The 15,036-nt window shown below is 34.2% G+C and overlaps 1 protein-coding gene across 1 annotated transcript in view; it reads right to left on the bottom strand.

Annotated features, from left to right (window-relative positions):
- Positions 1-7,130: 7,130 nt before the first annotated feature.
- The window catches only part of LOC134800553 (orexin/Hypocretin receptor type 1-like), a 140,334-nt gene continuing 132,428 nt past the window's right edge, over positions 7,131-15,036 (bottom strand). Inside the window, exon 9 of the mRNA XM_063773040.1 lies at positions 7,131-9,344. Within this exon, the coding sequence (XP_063629110.1) occupies positions 9,004-9,344 (341 nt within the window). The 3' untranslated portion in view covers positions 7,131-9,003. The remainder of the gene's footprint in view (positions 9,345-15,036) is intronic.

Below are 15,036 nucleotides of genomic sequence, written 5' to 3'. Positions count from 1 at the left end.
ACCTACCTACTTCAAGTGTTACACACAGTATTGCTGTGAGGATCACGTCGATGTAAGTATAACATTAATATTATTTTACTACAATTATTTAAAAGCTCACTTTGTTGGTAACCCTACCAACACGTGGGGACCTATTTATTTTCTGTGGTAATCTAGCCAGAGTATCTAAAGGCAAACCGTTAAACAGAGATGGTGCCTACTATTAAGAAAGAAAGAATATAATTACAAGAATACATAGTCATACTCAAATAGCATCCTGAAACTGCTTTGAACAGATATAATTACTAATTTCCAGGTACATGTTGCAGTTCAAGCTGCTGATATCATAGTGGACAAGACTTAAAAGCCAATAAAGCGTTGTGAATAATAAAACATGTTTTTTTTTACCTACTTTTTTATTAAATTAGGAAATATATATGTTTCTCAAAAAAGAGTATCTATAGGTACATAATTATAAGTTCATCAATTCGTCATGTTCTGCACAAGCAGCTGACAATGATAGCTTCTTGTTGACCAACCAGAAGAGAAGTGTATGATTTGTTATTTATTCTGTTCCCAGGCATTATTTACTATCGTAATGTATTATGACGATTCATATGACTTTCATTTCAATACAAATGCTGAACATTGTTATGGGTCCAAGTGCCTTAACAAAATCAATCTCCTTTGTACATTACATATCCCACAGCAGCCGTATCTAAATAGGAATCACACGATGACCTGAAATAACAGGATATAATTATCAAAATTGGCATGTAACTTATACAATATCTAAACAATGGTGACAAGCCGGTAGAAAGTATCCACTGGGTGCTAAGCGACCTTAGCAATGGACGCTTGTAACAATTTTATAAATCCAATCTCCTTACAAATCGAATCAGTTAAAAAATACATGATGTAACTTACATTTGTATTTTTGCTCCCCTGATTACAGCCAAGTTATACTATAGTGTTAAGTTGGATACTATATGGCGACATACTCCAATAGAATTAAATTATATTAATATAGCTTAGGCAGATTTCTGGAATCAGCTTTCACAAATTCAGCGTAGGTATTTTGAAATTATTGATTTAGGGATTCAAATGAAACTAGTTTTCCAGACGATATTATTACAGAAACGCGTGACACTGACATTGTCGATAGGTGACAATTACAATCAATTGACAATGACAACTATTTTTTTAATGCTTCTTGTTGCTTGTGCTTTATCAAATCAGCCACGACATGTAATCTAGGTACGAGAAGTCGTATCTCATATTTTCAATAAATTAGAAATATTCAACCGAGCCACGAATTACTAAATCATTCAAATTGGTATCTTAAATTAACCTATATTTTCAGAAAATAAAATAAAAATGGGGGTCTAAAAAAAATTAACAATCCTAATTACTAGAGATTAGATTAAATTTAAATCAGATCAAACGAAATAATTTGAAATAGAGGATATTAGTGATTAGGAACCGTTTGTGTATTACGAGTATAACATTAATGTAACTTACAAATAAAACTTCTTAACGCAAAACCATTCGCATTGAAAATATAGTAAGTAAGACTCGCCACAAGCCACCACATACGACAAACAGAGGGCCCTAAGAGCTATCTAGGCTTTGATGATCTTTCAAGAGCCCTATTTTCTCCCTTCTTGATTCGTATTGCTGGGTAAACGCCCTTAATAGTCATTGAAATGTCCGTGATATCCCTAACGATTACGACTTTTAGCGTGTACTAAAATTTGTATGAAGCACCGGCCTCGGCGGTTTTATGAAGAGTTTACGATTATGGCACTCCAATTGCTTAATTCTTGGATAATAAAGGGTGATAAAAAGCCGACTATCGAAATATGTTTTATACTTAGAAAGTAGTAGTAGATTAGTATAAGTATTAACTATTATTTTACGAGTAGACGAAATAAATTATATTACGAGTTAAGTATACTTACGAGTACTTGTTTATATTGTAGAGCTACTTACCAAACCCGTTAAAAAAAGAAAATCAGATAAATTTACACAAATATGGAAGAGCAAGTAAAATCGTCATAAAAATATATAGTATCATGACATGACATTAAAGCTCTCTAAAGGGCCTCTACGTGTTAGATCTATTATATCCCCACGCAAGCCTATCAAACGACAAGGATTTATAGGCCCGTGAAATCCAAAATGGATAAACAAAACATAGTATCCGTCCAAAGGTTAGAAACATGGTCAAAGCAATAAAAATATCAACTCACAATATTCATTTATAGAAAACAAATCAGTGTTACAGATGAAAAAAGAAACCCAATAAAGCTACATAGACCGATTCTCCCGCTGCGTAAAAAAGTTTCGACCGTTGTTGTACGAAATGATAAAAAAATTGCAGGGTTGTTTCGCACCCACGCTTTGAGAGAAACGCTTTGCAACGAAACTTTGGCGATAGATAACGGGCCCGCGACAAACTTGCAATATCGCGCCGCCTGTTCGACTTGAACAGCTGCAACAGCCTACGAAGTGATGATAAAACGCACGGTTTTCATGCTTTTATTTAACGTGCATTGTATTATAGGCCCATTTGAACGTATACTGATACCTATCAGAATGATACGCCGATACATGTACACAACTATGAGCGAAATGCACGATAACTAAAATAAATCATTTAAAGCAAAGCGAAGCGAAGTTCTTATATTCATGTCAGGTCATTTCTTTTGCAATAAAGTATGCGTGGCTGGCCATAAATAGTGTAGGTTTTCCTTTTTTGAATTCATTGGTCTGATCGTGACAAAAATTGTGAACTGCAGGACCTGAAAGGCCGCTATAAATCCTTAGTCAAAATTGAAATAAACGGCCGCCTTCTTGAATTTCTTTATTTTTGCTCTAATCATGATGAAAATTGATATCTGAAAAAGTTACCCCTTTCTAAACTTCTTGTATAAATTGATGTTTTATCATTTCAGGATTATATACCTATGTATAATTTCATTTTAAATTTTAAAAATGGAATTATAATAAAAAATAGCGTAATTTTAATTCATTCATTTATTTCATATTTTTTTATTTCTGTACATAGCTGTAACACAAATGGTCAATACAATTTCTTAACATTATTTCCACACATATTTAATATAACACAATAAAATTTTATATTACAAATATATAACCAGTTACAATAAGAACACGGTACTTAAAAATATACTAAAGGATATTTAAAACTGAAATAAAATTATAACTTGAATACTTAAATCGTACTAAATAAAGCTCTTGAAACTTATGAATTCTTAACATTAAGTAGAAAATATTTTTATTTTATATTACAGAGAGAATGGAAAATCTAAGTGTACTTACTTTTTTTTCTAAACTCATTTAAAAGTTTTAAGCAGAACAGTGAGTACAGATAACCGACAAATGCGATAGGAATTTTAGTGCTTTGGATGTATTACTGACTAGTATTGACAACAGACACGTTGTACTTACAAAGATGGCAGTTGTTCAATGTACTATTGTAATAATTTATTTTTAAATTTTTATCAAGTACTTCAAATACTAATAAAATTGAAAGAATTACACTAAGGTTTAACTGTGATTTATTAAAAAAAAATACAATTTATCCAAACACGAAAATAAGAAAATATTGATTTGTATTACAAGCATTAATCTCTATGTGAGCGCTATTATTGACACACAATTAGCATCAACATTTTAGAGAAGAGAGTGTTTGACTCTACAGAAAAATAGTACATCTCTTAATTTTTATGACTAGGTTATATATTTTAAATATTTAACAATGAATTGTGGTAATATTTACAACGTTTGATATTAACAGGAATTGTTTTAACTTAGACTATTAAAATATAAAAAAAATACAACATAAAGTTAAAGATGAAATGCGATCGTCCAAGAATAACTCACGATATGATTATCATAGCATAACATTAATTAATCATGTATAAAAAATATACGCAGTTCAAAAATGTGTCCTGACTCGAATGCCAGCCGCAAACATCGAAAATTGAAGTTTCGTTATCTGCTGTCGATATTGCCCTTACGTGCTTTGAACTGTAGAGAGGCAGATAACAAAATTTCAATTTTCTGTTTTCCAGGTAGAAAAAGTATAAGGGATCATAATTTACAAAACTGTCAAATCTTCGTAAATGTTCAACTAGTTAGATATTAAATATGCTATAAACTGAAATAGATATCATACACTAAAAAAATTGACCAAGTCCTTACAGAGACCGAGTGTGAAAAACATTAAGTTTTCTTTGATATAACAACAGTAGATTTATGTAGTAGTAAATAGATTAAATGTGATCCAGGAGAGGTGGAGCTTCCTGCCGTAGTTTTTACTAGTACCAAAAAGAATAGATAGTATAGAGGGGTCCTGTCATTGTAAATTTTGTAGTCACTGTAAATTTACTGCCATCTATCGACACACGACTAAAACTCAAAATGAAAACGTATAAAGTTATCAAAAAATGTATATATAATGGATAAATTATTTTATTATTTTTATATCATTTTGATCCATGTTCATTCACTGATATCTATGTGTTAAAATTGTTAAATATGAAACGGTGTCGTCACGCCATCTAGCCGAGGATAGGCTAAAGGTGTGTGCGCCATCTATTCGAGAATGACTTTTACTTGAATTCCGAGGCACGTTTTTTCCTTAGACTTTATTCGTCTTATACGAAGTTACATATGTCTTTGCTAGTACGGAGGAATCGTTTCCTACTCTTACGAACAACATGCTGTAAAGTTGAAATAATTCTATTCAAATGAAATAAATAAATTGAAAATTAAATTGAGTTAAATACCTATATAAATGTAATTGTTACTGTAATTGTAATTTTGTTAAATTGTTTTGGGCGTAGGAGTGATATAGGCTAATGTTTAATTCTGCTCTGCAAGGAAAATGTAGCAACGAACACAGTTCGCCTCCCTAAACAAAGCCGGAGAACGCTCCATGTACAGAAAGGCCAAAAAAAGCATTACGTTATTATCTAAATTCGGCTATTACTTCATAAAAAACCTCTCAGAATATAAAATATTCGAGGCTAATGAACAGTCCTGGAATAGCTTCGGAAGTAGTTTACCGGAGTCCAATGGAGTTATGTAAACAGCTTTCAACATACGTACAGACCAAAGAAAAAGATGCTTCACTTAATTATTTCTTTCGGGGTGTTAAAATGTGAAAAGATATGAATAAAACTAACGAAGAACTATTTTAGTATGAATAAGGTGTCGCTCGATTTGTTTTTGGCGCGGTATTTGGGGCTTGAGTGACATATAGGCAACATTTTTATTTGGTTTCCAGAAAGGAGAATGCTGTACCTACCTGTACAAGATAAATCGATTTAAAGTAGGTACTATTAATATTTCTTTAACTTTTTTCTTTTATGGTGCCAATTTATTTATTTTTATTAAATAAACGAATCCATTCAAATGAGCTTTCTGTTTCCGTATCTGTACAGTATTACCTATGCAATTTACAAATAACTTCATTATAACGCGGGATGCTGTTGCTGTAAAATAAATACAACTGCTTTTACGTAATTCAGTGCTAGGGCTTCATAAATGAAAATACAATAAGTACCTACTAATTCAGTATATTGACTTATTGTCCTATGTCCCCTAGGTGGGGAAGAGGGCGTCCACAGTGCGCCGCCATCTGGATCGGTCTTGAGTTCGCTCCAAGTCTTCCCGATAGCCTTCGCCTCTGTAACAATAGTCCGGCGCCAGGTCTGTTTTGGGCGGCAACGTTTCCTCCTTCCTTGGGGATTCCAGTCAATTCAATATATAAGTGTAGGTAAGTGGTACAAGCAAGTGAACGTAAAAACTCACTATACGAGTAAATATGATTTTAATACGAAAAATGCATATTATAGAATGTCACTCCTGGCAAGGTAAATCATCGTATTGTTTGTCCGCATATGTTTTACGATGGGTCGCGAGCATAGTTAGTTAGTGAAAAAAAAACCGGACAAGTGCGAGTCGGACTCGCCTACCGGGTTCCGTACTTTTTAGTATTTGTTGTTATAGCGGCAACAGAAATACATCATCTGTGAAAATTTCAACTGCCTAGCTATAACGGTTCATGAGATACAGTCTGGTGACGGACGGACGGACGGACAGCGGAGTCTTAGTAATAGGGTCCCGTTTTTACCCTTTGGGTACGGAACCCTAAAAACTGGCCAAGTTCGAATCGGTATCGCGTCCTACTCACTTTTGATATTTTTATGTTTCTTGTATTTATGTCCGCCCTAAATCTTTCATTGTATTTTATTTTAATTACCTATGGTATTACAGAAACCCATCTACTTATAACGGTTCTTGAGCCATGACGGGTACGGAATCTATAGTAGAAACTTGTATTTATATTTATTTATCTACACACATATCATAAACTCTCTATGATACCTTCAAAATCCGTAAATAATGGCCCACATTACGATAAACTGTTTTGTTACAGCAAATTTCTTATCTGTGAAAATGTGGTAATAGCTTCATTACTATATCAAAATCGATTTGGTAATGACATTCAAATTTCGAACATCTCTGGAAAAAAAGGCAATTTGATTTGACCCCTATTCTAATATCAGTCGAAATGACGTTTTATTCGAAATCAAATGACAATTGCATACAATATTGACAAATCTCGCTTGTAAGTTGGTATCGGACGATATGGTAATCGACCCCGACTCTAGTTTGTCTTTGAATTAAAAAAAAACTACGGATGCGTGACATGCGTGAAAAAAGTTTTCATTTGCCGCCATTTGACGTACAGTTTATCTTTTAATTAGTTTGTAAGTAAAAAATAACTTGTTTTGTTGTTTTTAAAGTAACTATAACAAAAGTTTCGTGTAAAATGTACGATAAAGATATTTCGGAGACGCCATCTCATATCCGCGAGTTCCGCCAGAGAGGAAAGTGCCCCAATGTCGGCTGTAATATGAGGTTAGTGAATATATCATAGAAAGTTTATAATATGTGTGTAGATAAAGCAGTGTATGTAACTGTACATAATTAGGCATTAAAACACTCGTGTGATACTATTATGAAACTCATTTCATTCGTTTCATAAACCCACACTCGTATTTTAATGCCTTTCATTATGTAGCAGTCACATAAACTACTATTATTCTATCGTAAGCTATATTGACATTACCTAAATTATAATGACAATACCGTATTTATTATTTAATCCTTAATTTGAAGAAATAATAATGATGTAATACAAACTCTACTTACCCCTTTTTAAGAAATATTGGAATAAAGTGGCAACGCTAAAGTTGATGAACTATCCGTGTTATTTTCTTGTCCCTTCGGGAAGGTACTTATCTAAATCTGAGTGTGGAAGTATTCAATTTGTCCTGAGAGATTTACAAGGAAGTGCCAATGTCAGGCGTTGTCAACCGCTATTACATTTGTAAGGATTGTTTCGACATATATTTAACATAAATAAATTCTATTTAATAGTTTATTTTATTAAGGATCGCTTTGATTATGTCAATTTTCAGTAGTTCTGTTATATGTTTCAATAAGAGGCTAATTATATTATGTCAATGATACGTGACTTAGCTACGATATAAAATGATGTTACTCGTAAGTGTAGTTGAAAGTTTCTTTTGACATAGCCTCTGGCACGAGTGGATTCAATGTGTCTAAATATAAATTACCTAAGTGCTGCCATTTGAGGTTGCGGTACATCTTTTATTGTAATCGTGACAAAGATGACAATTTGAACATGTAAGTCACGCATTCAAGCATTTTTGAGAATGTGATAATTTATAGAATACCTTGGATTTTTTTTATCCATAGAATTCTGAACAGATTTGAATTAAACATTAGAAAATGTTATACAGGTGTCCCTAGCCATTGGACAAAGCCGAAATGTACATAATATGCATTAGGGTATTAAGAACCAGTATACAAAGTATCATAACAATAAAATTGGTGTAGCGGTTACGAAGAAATTAACAAATTACGATATTTTACTTTGGAGCAACCTGTATGTATGTTTTAGTAGCTCCTGAGGTAATAAATAGTATGAAACCTTCTTCGACCGTGTTGATTATCTTTTTTATTTATGACATTAATAAGATTCTGACTTTTGACAAATGTCATCATTGCCGCACATTTTCAAACAAATTGTCAAAACCACTGCCAATGATTAATACAATATGTTTCTTTTTGTTGTCGATTATTGGAAATAACTTTTGATTGATATATTTTTTTTATCTTTTGTTCTAATAAAAAAAAAATTACCGTTAGAGCATTTCTGAGAAGTAACCCTGCGTGGGATTTCAGGGTTTGTCCAATGGCTAAGGTCACCCTGTATAATACATTTAAAATTGACAAAGTTATTACATTTTTATTCCAACACAGTAATAAATAACAAGCAGTACTTAATTTAATACATCCATGGTGCTTATAATTATCTCACTCACACACAATTAATAAAGAAGTAGGTACACCTTAAAATCTTAGCATCAGGATCAATACCTACGTTTTATAGCAACTGAATGTTATGTTACGATATACTCCAAGTTATTTAAGAACATATTAATTCGTTTTTCTTCCGCCGGAACCGTCTTTAACTTAGCGAGTTATAAAAAATTAAATCGTAAAAAACCAAAGAATCATTACGTTGTAATAATTGAGATATGTTCAGAAAGGCTAAAGGGATCTTGATACTAAGGATTTATTGACTTAACTAGAAAACTTACTTTAAAAGACCGTGTTGATTTTCCTCTTATTCTTAATCTGACAGCTATTAAGACTACGGTTAAATTTAAAGGTAAACCCGTTTTTGGTATCATCTTTAACAGTAAACAGTTCCTTCCACTCTTTGTCACACTCGCGGTAATCTGCGTATGTGTCGCTATGCCTTTCCTCGCTAATGTAACATTTCTTATCTTTAAAGCAATCGTAGTATGGTTTACAATCGATGCTGTTCGTACTCCGGGCAATATACGTCTCTATTCCCTCTCGGTCCTTGCAGAATAGATTTTTGCTCAATCGTCAATCTCTGCAAGCGTCGGTAGTTAACGTAAACCTGGTTGCCGATTCGCTGATGGAGTCCTCTCTTAGTTTCGGTCTCCTGTTGCCGTTGATCTGCTCTATGAATGAGGTGTTGGTGTTTCTGGGAAAGTCCCTGTTAATGCTGTTGTGGTTGGAAGGGGAGAGGTGTGTGAGGCGGTAGGAGGCGCAGGAGTCGTTGCGCCGCACGACGGTGCGCGTGGTGCCGGCGCGGGAGCTGCCGATGGGAGCGAACGACGCGCCGTTGCGATCGGGAGAGAGCGGGGCGTGGCAGCAGCAGAAGCATTTGAAGTACGACCGGTGGAATTCGCGACGGAATTTGCCTGTAACAAGGGAGATTTATGTCAATACGAGTATCAAACTAATTATTTTGTATTAAGTTGTTGTTAATATCTTGTGAGAACTTTGACTCATACTCATATTTAATCTCATGACGACCGGCATCCTAGACGTAGTACAGTCAAATACTTTAATTTCCGACCCATTTCCTACCTTGTCACAGTGACAATCAATAATATGGAAGTCGCTAGAGACCTCATACTATTGTCACTATGACAAAGTACAAAATGGGTAGGAAATATAATTCTTTGACTGTAGGTACATAGGCCCCAATAGTCCCAATAAATTATTTGTCAACTTGGCAATGTAACTTGGCAAATTTTGGAACCCGGTCGTCAGGAGGTAGTACGTCCTTTATTTGTGTCTTGCGTCACACTTAATATAAGGTGGCGCATGTTACGTTCATCTCACCTTTAAACGAGCAATTCTTGTATATTTATTTATTTATTTGTATATAATATTTCGGGGATCTCGGAAACGGCTCTAACGATTTCGATGATATTTGGTATATGGGGGTTTTCGGGGCCGCAAATCGACCTAGCGAGGTCTTATCTCTGAAAAAACGCGCATTTGTGAGTTTTTATATGGTTTCCGGGCAAAGCTCTGTCTCCCAGATATTAATAATTAAGAGATAAAAACAATCATTCTATTTCTGCTTTAATGCAGTAGTGAGAAAATACTGTGCCGGTAATACTTTAGGTGATTTAGGCCCACTTGCACCATTCCATTAACCCGGGGTTAACCGGTTAAACCTGGAGTTACCATGGTTACCAGTACAATTTGACACTGGGTTGACGGTTTAACCGCTTAACCCCGGGTTAGTGGGGTGGTGCAAGTGGGCCTTAGGTGTTAGGAATGTAACGATAGATTTAAAACGTCGAGACACATACATACACAATATTAAGCTCTGTTTTGTGAAATTTATGTGCACGACCTCAAAGGTTCAAATAAAAAAGTATTACTCTTATTAGATTTTTCTGTAGCCACATAAAATATTGGTTAATATCAATGTAATAAGTCAACCATAAAGTAAAGAAATGTCACAAATAATTGATAAATTCCATTACCCACTTTGACTGCTAACCTAAGTAGTTACGTGCTAAGAAACTATGATGAAATTGTGTGTTTTAATACCTAGGTACGATCATAGAATTTAATTGTTGCTTTACCTAAGGTTCAAGCTGATTTGGTTGTCAATACTAACGGTATGAAATGACCAGTGTAAAGGAAACCCTAAATGGCTCAACAATTAAACACCGTGACTGTACGAGAAATTCATTTTTTTCTACGTCTTGCTCTTTCAAAAATTTGGTGAAAGATATCATTGCGTACTTAGAAGTTTGTTCTAACTTCTCAATAACGATTTGGATAGGTACCTACTCCAGCCGAGAGCCATTTAATTTGTACCTCTTAAAGCCAGTCATCTACTGTCTACTGCTAAAGAATAGCTATTTATGCACGACGTCGACAGGAACCGTCGACGTAACGTAGGCAGGAACCGTCGCCAACAAATAGTTCACAGTGGTCGTAAGAGAATGATTTGTTTGGAATTTAAAAGTACCTAGATTTGTTAAATAGGTTCATTTATGGTGTTCACTCACATTGTGCAATTCGATTTTTCTTTCTAATTGGCACTTTGCTTAAATGAAATTACGATTTTTTTTCATGTGAAAGTAAAGTACCTAAATACCTACCGACCTGTCTTGGCTTACTTATATAATTATGTACCTACATATGCGCATTCGACGTTAAATAATTATTTATTTACACTTTTGCACTTACTCCTTTATAATAAGCAGTGATCGTTAATTTTCCAGCAATTTTGGTGCAGCATAGTAAAAATAAAGGATTTTCTTCAACTTTTGAAGTGAAAACTTCTTTAGCGGCGCTGGGCACTTTTTGAGGTGGGAAAAAAATGATAAACTCGAGACAGCGTAACGCGTAACGCGATCACGTGACCGTAACGTTTAGATGGCCACTCATTTAGATGGCATTTAAATCAATAAAGAAAAACTCAATGACATTACATGACAAAGGTTCTAATCACTTCTAATCTTGTACGGGTTGAAATACGAGGATCTCACAGTTACATTCTAACTTTATACCACTCAAATATAATTCAATAAAGCTACATCTTGATGAAATCGCTAATAAAAGTGAACTCTAGTACTGGTGAATAAAACTCAAAATATCATGACCAAATATATTTAGGTCTGCAAGGTAACTTTACAATTACTTTACAATTTACGAATTTTAAACAATTAACGCTACAAATTTGAATTTCGAATTTTAAACAAACTCACAGACCAGCAATTTCGGAACTAAAGTTTTTCAATAGAAAGGAGGATGGGTCAGTTATACATAGTGCTGCAGACATTTTGGACTAGTCATTGAGTTTTCACTTCTGTCGGCACTCCTGGAGTGCAACCGTTGTTTTATTTTCTAGGGAGAGGATTAGTTAAGTTTATATTACTGTTATTAACCCTAATTATCTATTCCACCTAGAGTAGGGCATACAGATGCTTTTAACCAACAATGCTGCACCAAAATTGCTGGAAAATTAACGATCACTGATAATAAGGTGAAAAATATGCCTAAACATATCTTTGAGGACTTTTTATTCTTCTGTTCCCTTGGGACACAAGCTTTACAGTCCCAATTTGTAACAATAAAAATTAGGATAAAAGGACCCGAAACGCTTCGAACATTTCTCACTAAGCTCTTTACAGATTAGCCACTTCCATTCTAAAAATCTTTACGCAGTTTTTGAATACCGCCCTTAATCTTGAATTTTATGTGGCACGCAACCAAAAGATTTTGCACATTGTAATAAAATATTACCATTTAAATCTGATTATTTCATTTACAGATGAAAATTTAATTTAAAAATTAATTTGATTCCATAAAGGCTTCTTTTTAAGTGACTCCAATATTATAGATACCTAAAGCAATACTTATTACTCTTCTTAGATTATAGGTACTTATATTTTTATAGAAACAGTGGTGGCCGAGTGGATATGACGTCTGACTTTCAATCCGGAGGTCGCGGGTTCAAATCCTGGCTCGTACCAATGAGTTTTTAGAAACTTATGTACGAAATATCATTTAATATTTACCACTAGCTTTTCGCTGAAGGAAAACATCGTGAGGAAACCTGTATACATCTGCGAAGAAATTCAAAGGTGTATGTGAAGTCCTCAATCCGCATTGGGCTAGCGTGGGGACTATAGCCCAAGCCCTCTCGCGCATGAGAGGAGGCCTATGCCCAGCAGTGGGACGTATATAGGCTGAGATGATGATGATGATGATGATATTTTTATACATTAAGAACAATTATGTAGGTTTAATAGTTTATTTAAATATTCATATCATGGCCTTTCCATAATTATTATAAACATAATAGAAAAACAAAATGTCTTTAATAAAAAGTGTCTTACAAAAGAGAATCTTCGTGCATTTAAAGCGCAATAAAATAGAAACAATCTCGTTGTTTATATAGAGGGCAAACAAACTTGCTCGAGGGAGTACATGCTCACTCACACCGGGAATGTGAAATTACGAAACGTGCAGGGCCATGAGAGCTAATATAGTGGAATATTAGACTTGTCCTTGTTTTATCTTTATATTTTAGTCACAACTAGTAGTAGTTAGTAGTAGTAAGTAGCACTTTCTATTGTATTTAATAACAATAATAACGTTATATAAATCAATTTTTAAACATGCTGATACGTCTGCGAGCGATATTCCAAATTTTATATTAAAGGAAAAAATTGAAAAATTACGGTTCCGGCAGGACTTGAACCCGCAACCTCCGCAATCCGTGCGTTAGCTTTGCCAATTGAGCTACGGAAGCCTACCAGAATCTTGCGAATCTTTCCATTCCTTCCCTTATGTATACACGCCTTTGGGGTGGCGTATAGCGACATCTACCGAAAGACAATTACATCTTTTAACGGCACCGGAGTCTCAAGTTGCATTGAGAATTCACCAGTAACAATGTGCTAACCCGTACTAAATCAATTTTTAAACATGCAGATTTTTCCATTTTTTTCCTTTAATATAAAACGTTATATAATTTATAAATACATAGAAAACACACAAGACTCGGGAACAAGTATCGGTGCTCATCACACAATTAAATGCTCTTACCGGTATTCGAACCCAGGACCATCGGCTTCATAGGCAGGGTCACTACGAGTACCCACTAGGCCAGGCCGGTCGTCAACTACAATGCTCTAAGGTCGCCAGAAAGTTTGATTAAACTTAGCTTCGTGTACAAAAACTTAATTAAGTACCTAGGTCTTACTTAAGTAAATAAGATAGTCGTGTTAATATTAAAATGTTAATAAAAAAATGTTAGGTTAACATAGTTAACAAGCTTAGGCCCACTTGCACCACTCCACTAATCCGGGATTAAGCGGTTAAACCGTTAACCTAGTGTGAAATTGTACTGGTAACCATGGTAACGCCAGGTTTAATCGGTTAACCCCGGGTTGGTGGAATGGTGCAAGTGGGCCTTAGTAAAATAAATGTGACAGTGAGATTTTAGATTAGATATAATTTCAAAGTGAATTGGGTGACAGCTAGTCTACGGGTGACAGGCAAGTTACTGACCTGAAAAGCCAGGGAATCCTGCAAGCAGAATGGTTTAATAATGCATTTGTATGAATGACCCATACACAGATTTGAACATCTTTTCTGTTCCTGAAACTTGTGATCTCTTATATTATACCCTCTATATAGATACTTGTAAATAGATAGAAAATTGGTAAGGTGTCTCTTCCTTGCCCATTTTCGATATTAAGGTATTATTAAGGTTTAGTGGTAGGTATACACACATACGTGAACCACCATGCCGCCATACCATCAGTGACCTTAAATTTCAGAAATAGGAAAGTTATTTTCCATTCTGTGTATTAACCCAAATAACAAAGCAAAGAAATACACATTGATACAGAAAAATAAGGTAATCCATTATTTTCACAGAAAATACTAAGTAGGTAGCAGGTATAAAATGTTCTTAATATTAAAAGCAATAAATAATAGAGGACTATAGCGAAAAACTAAAATAAATATGAGGCTCATACACATAGCCTAGATTTTCGGCTAAGTTGTTGGATATTTCTTGGCTTTTAGTACGATAGTCACGTATTGTATTTTTTATTTATTTTAAGTAAGTAAGTCATATTCTAAAATATTTTTACGTTTCAATACATTAAAATAAGGTGGGTAAATAGTTCTTATATATAATTTCAAAATATGAACCTATAAATATAATTTTAATACTTTACTATCGCTTATAATTGAGACATTTGTTATTTATGTATATACAGTGTGAATAAACGAATATAATTCTATAAACGAAATATACAAATACAAAGGCAAATATAAAAGTATTCAGTAAATAATACACGTCAAGGACGCTCGCGCGTTCAAACTGCGCTCCAGTGAGTAGGTATTTGTTCTATAAACAGGACCATGTTAGGTAAACAATTTCAACTCATAAAGAATGACTAGAGCGACCCGCGAGGTGGTATGAGTGTTTTTCAACTATTGGTCACATAATTTAATACGGTGTTGAGTTCCAAAACAGTAAGTCAAACTAAAGATGTAAGGTTTCAGCTAAGTGAAAAGGTTTTTAAGTTACTTTTAATAGAGCCCATCATGTGTTAATTT

This window comes from Cydia splendana, chromosome 20 (genome assembly GCF_910591565.1).
Source record: "Cydia splendana chromosome 20, ilCydSple1.2, whole genome shotgun sequence".
In the NCBI taxonomy this organism is placed as follows: Eukaryota; Metazoa; Arthropoda; class Insecta; order Lepidoptera; family Tortricidae; genus Cydia; species Cydia splendana.
The sequence above is the reverse complement of the archived record's forward strand: the minus strand, read 5'-3'. Positions and strand labels throughout refer to the sequence as shown.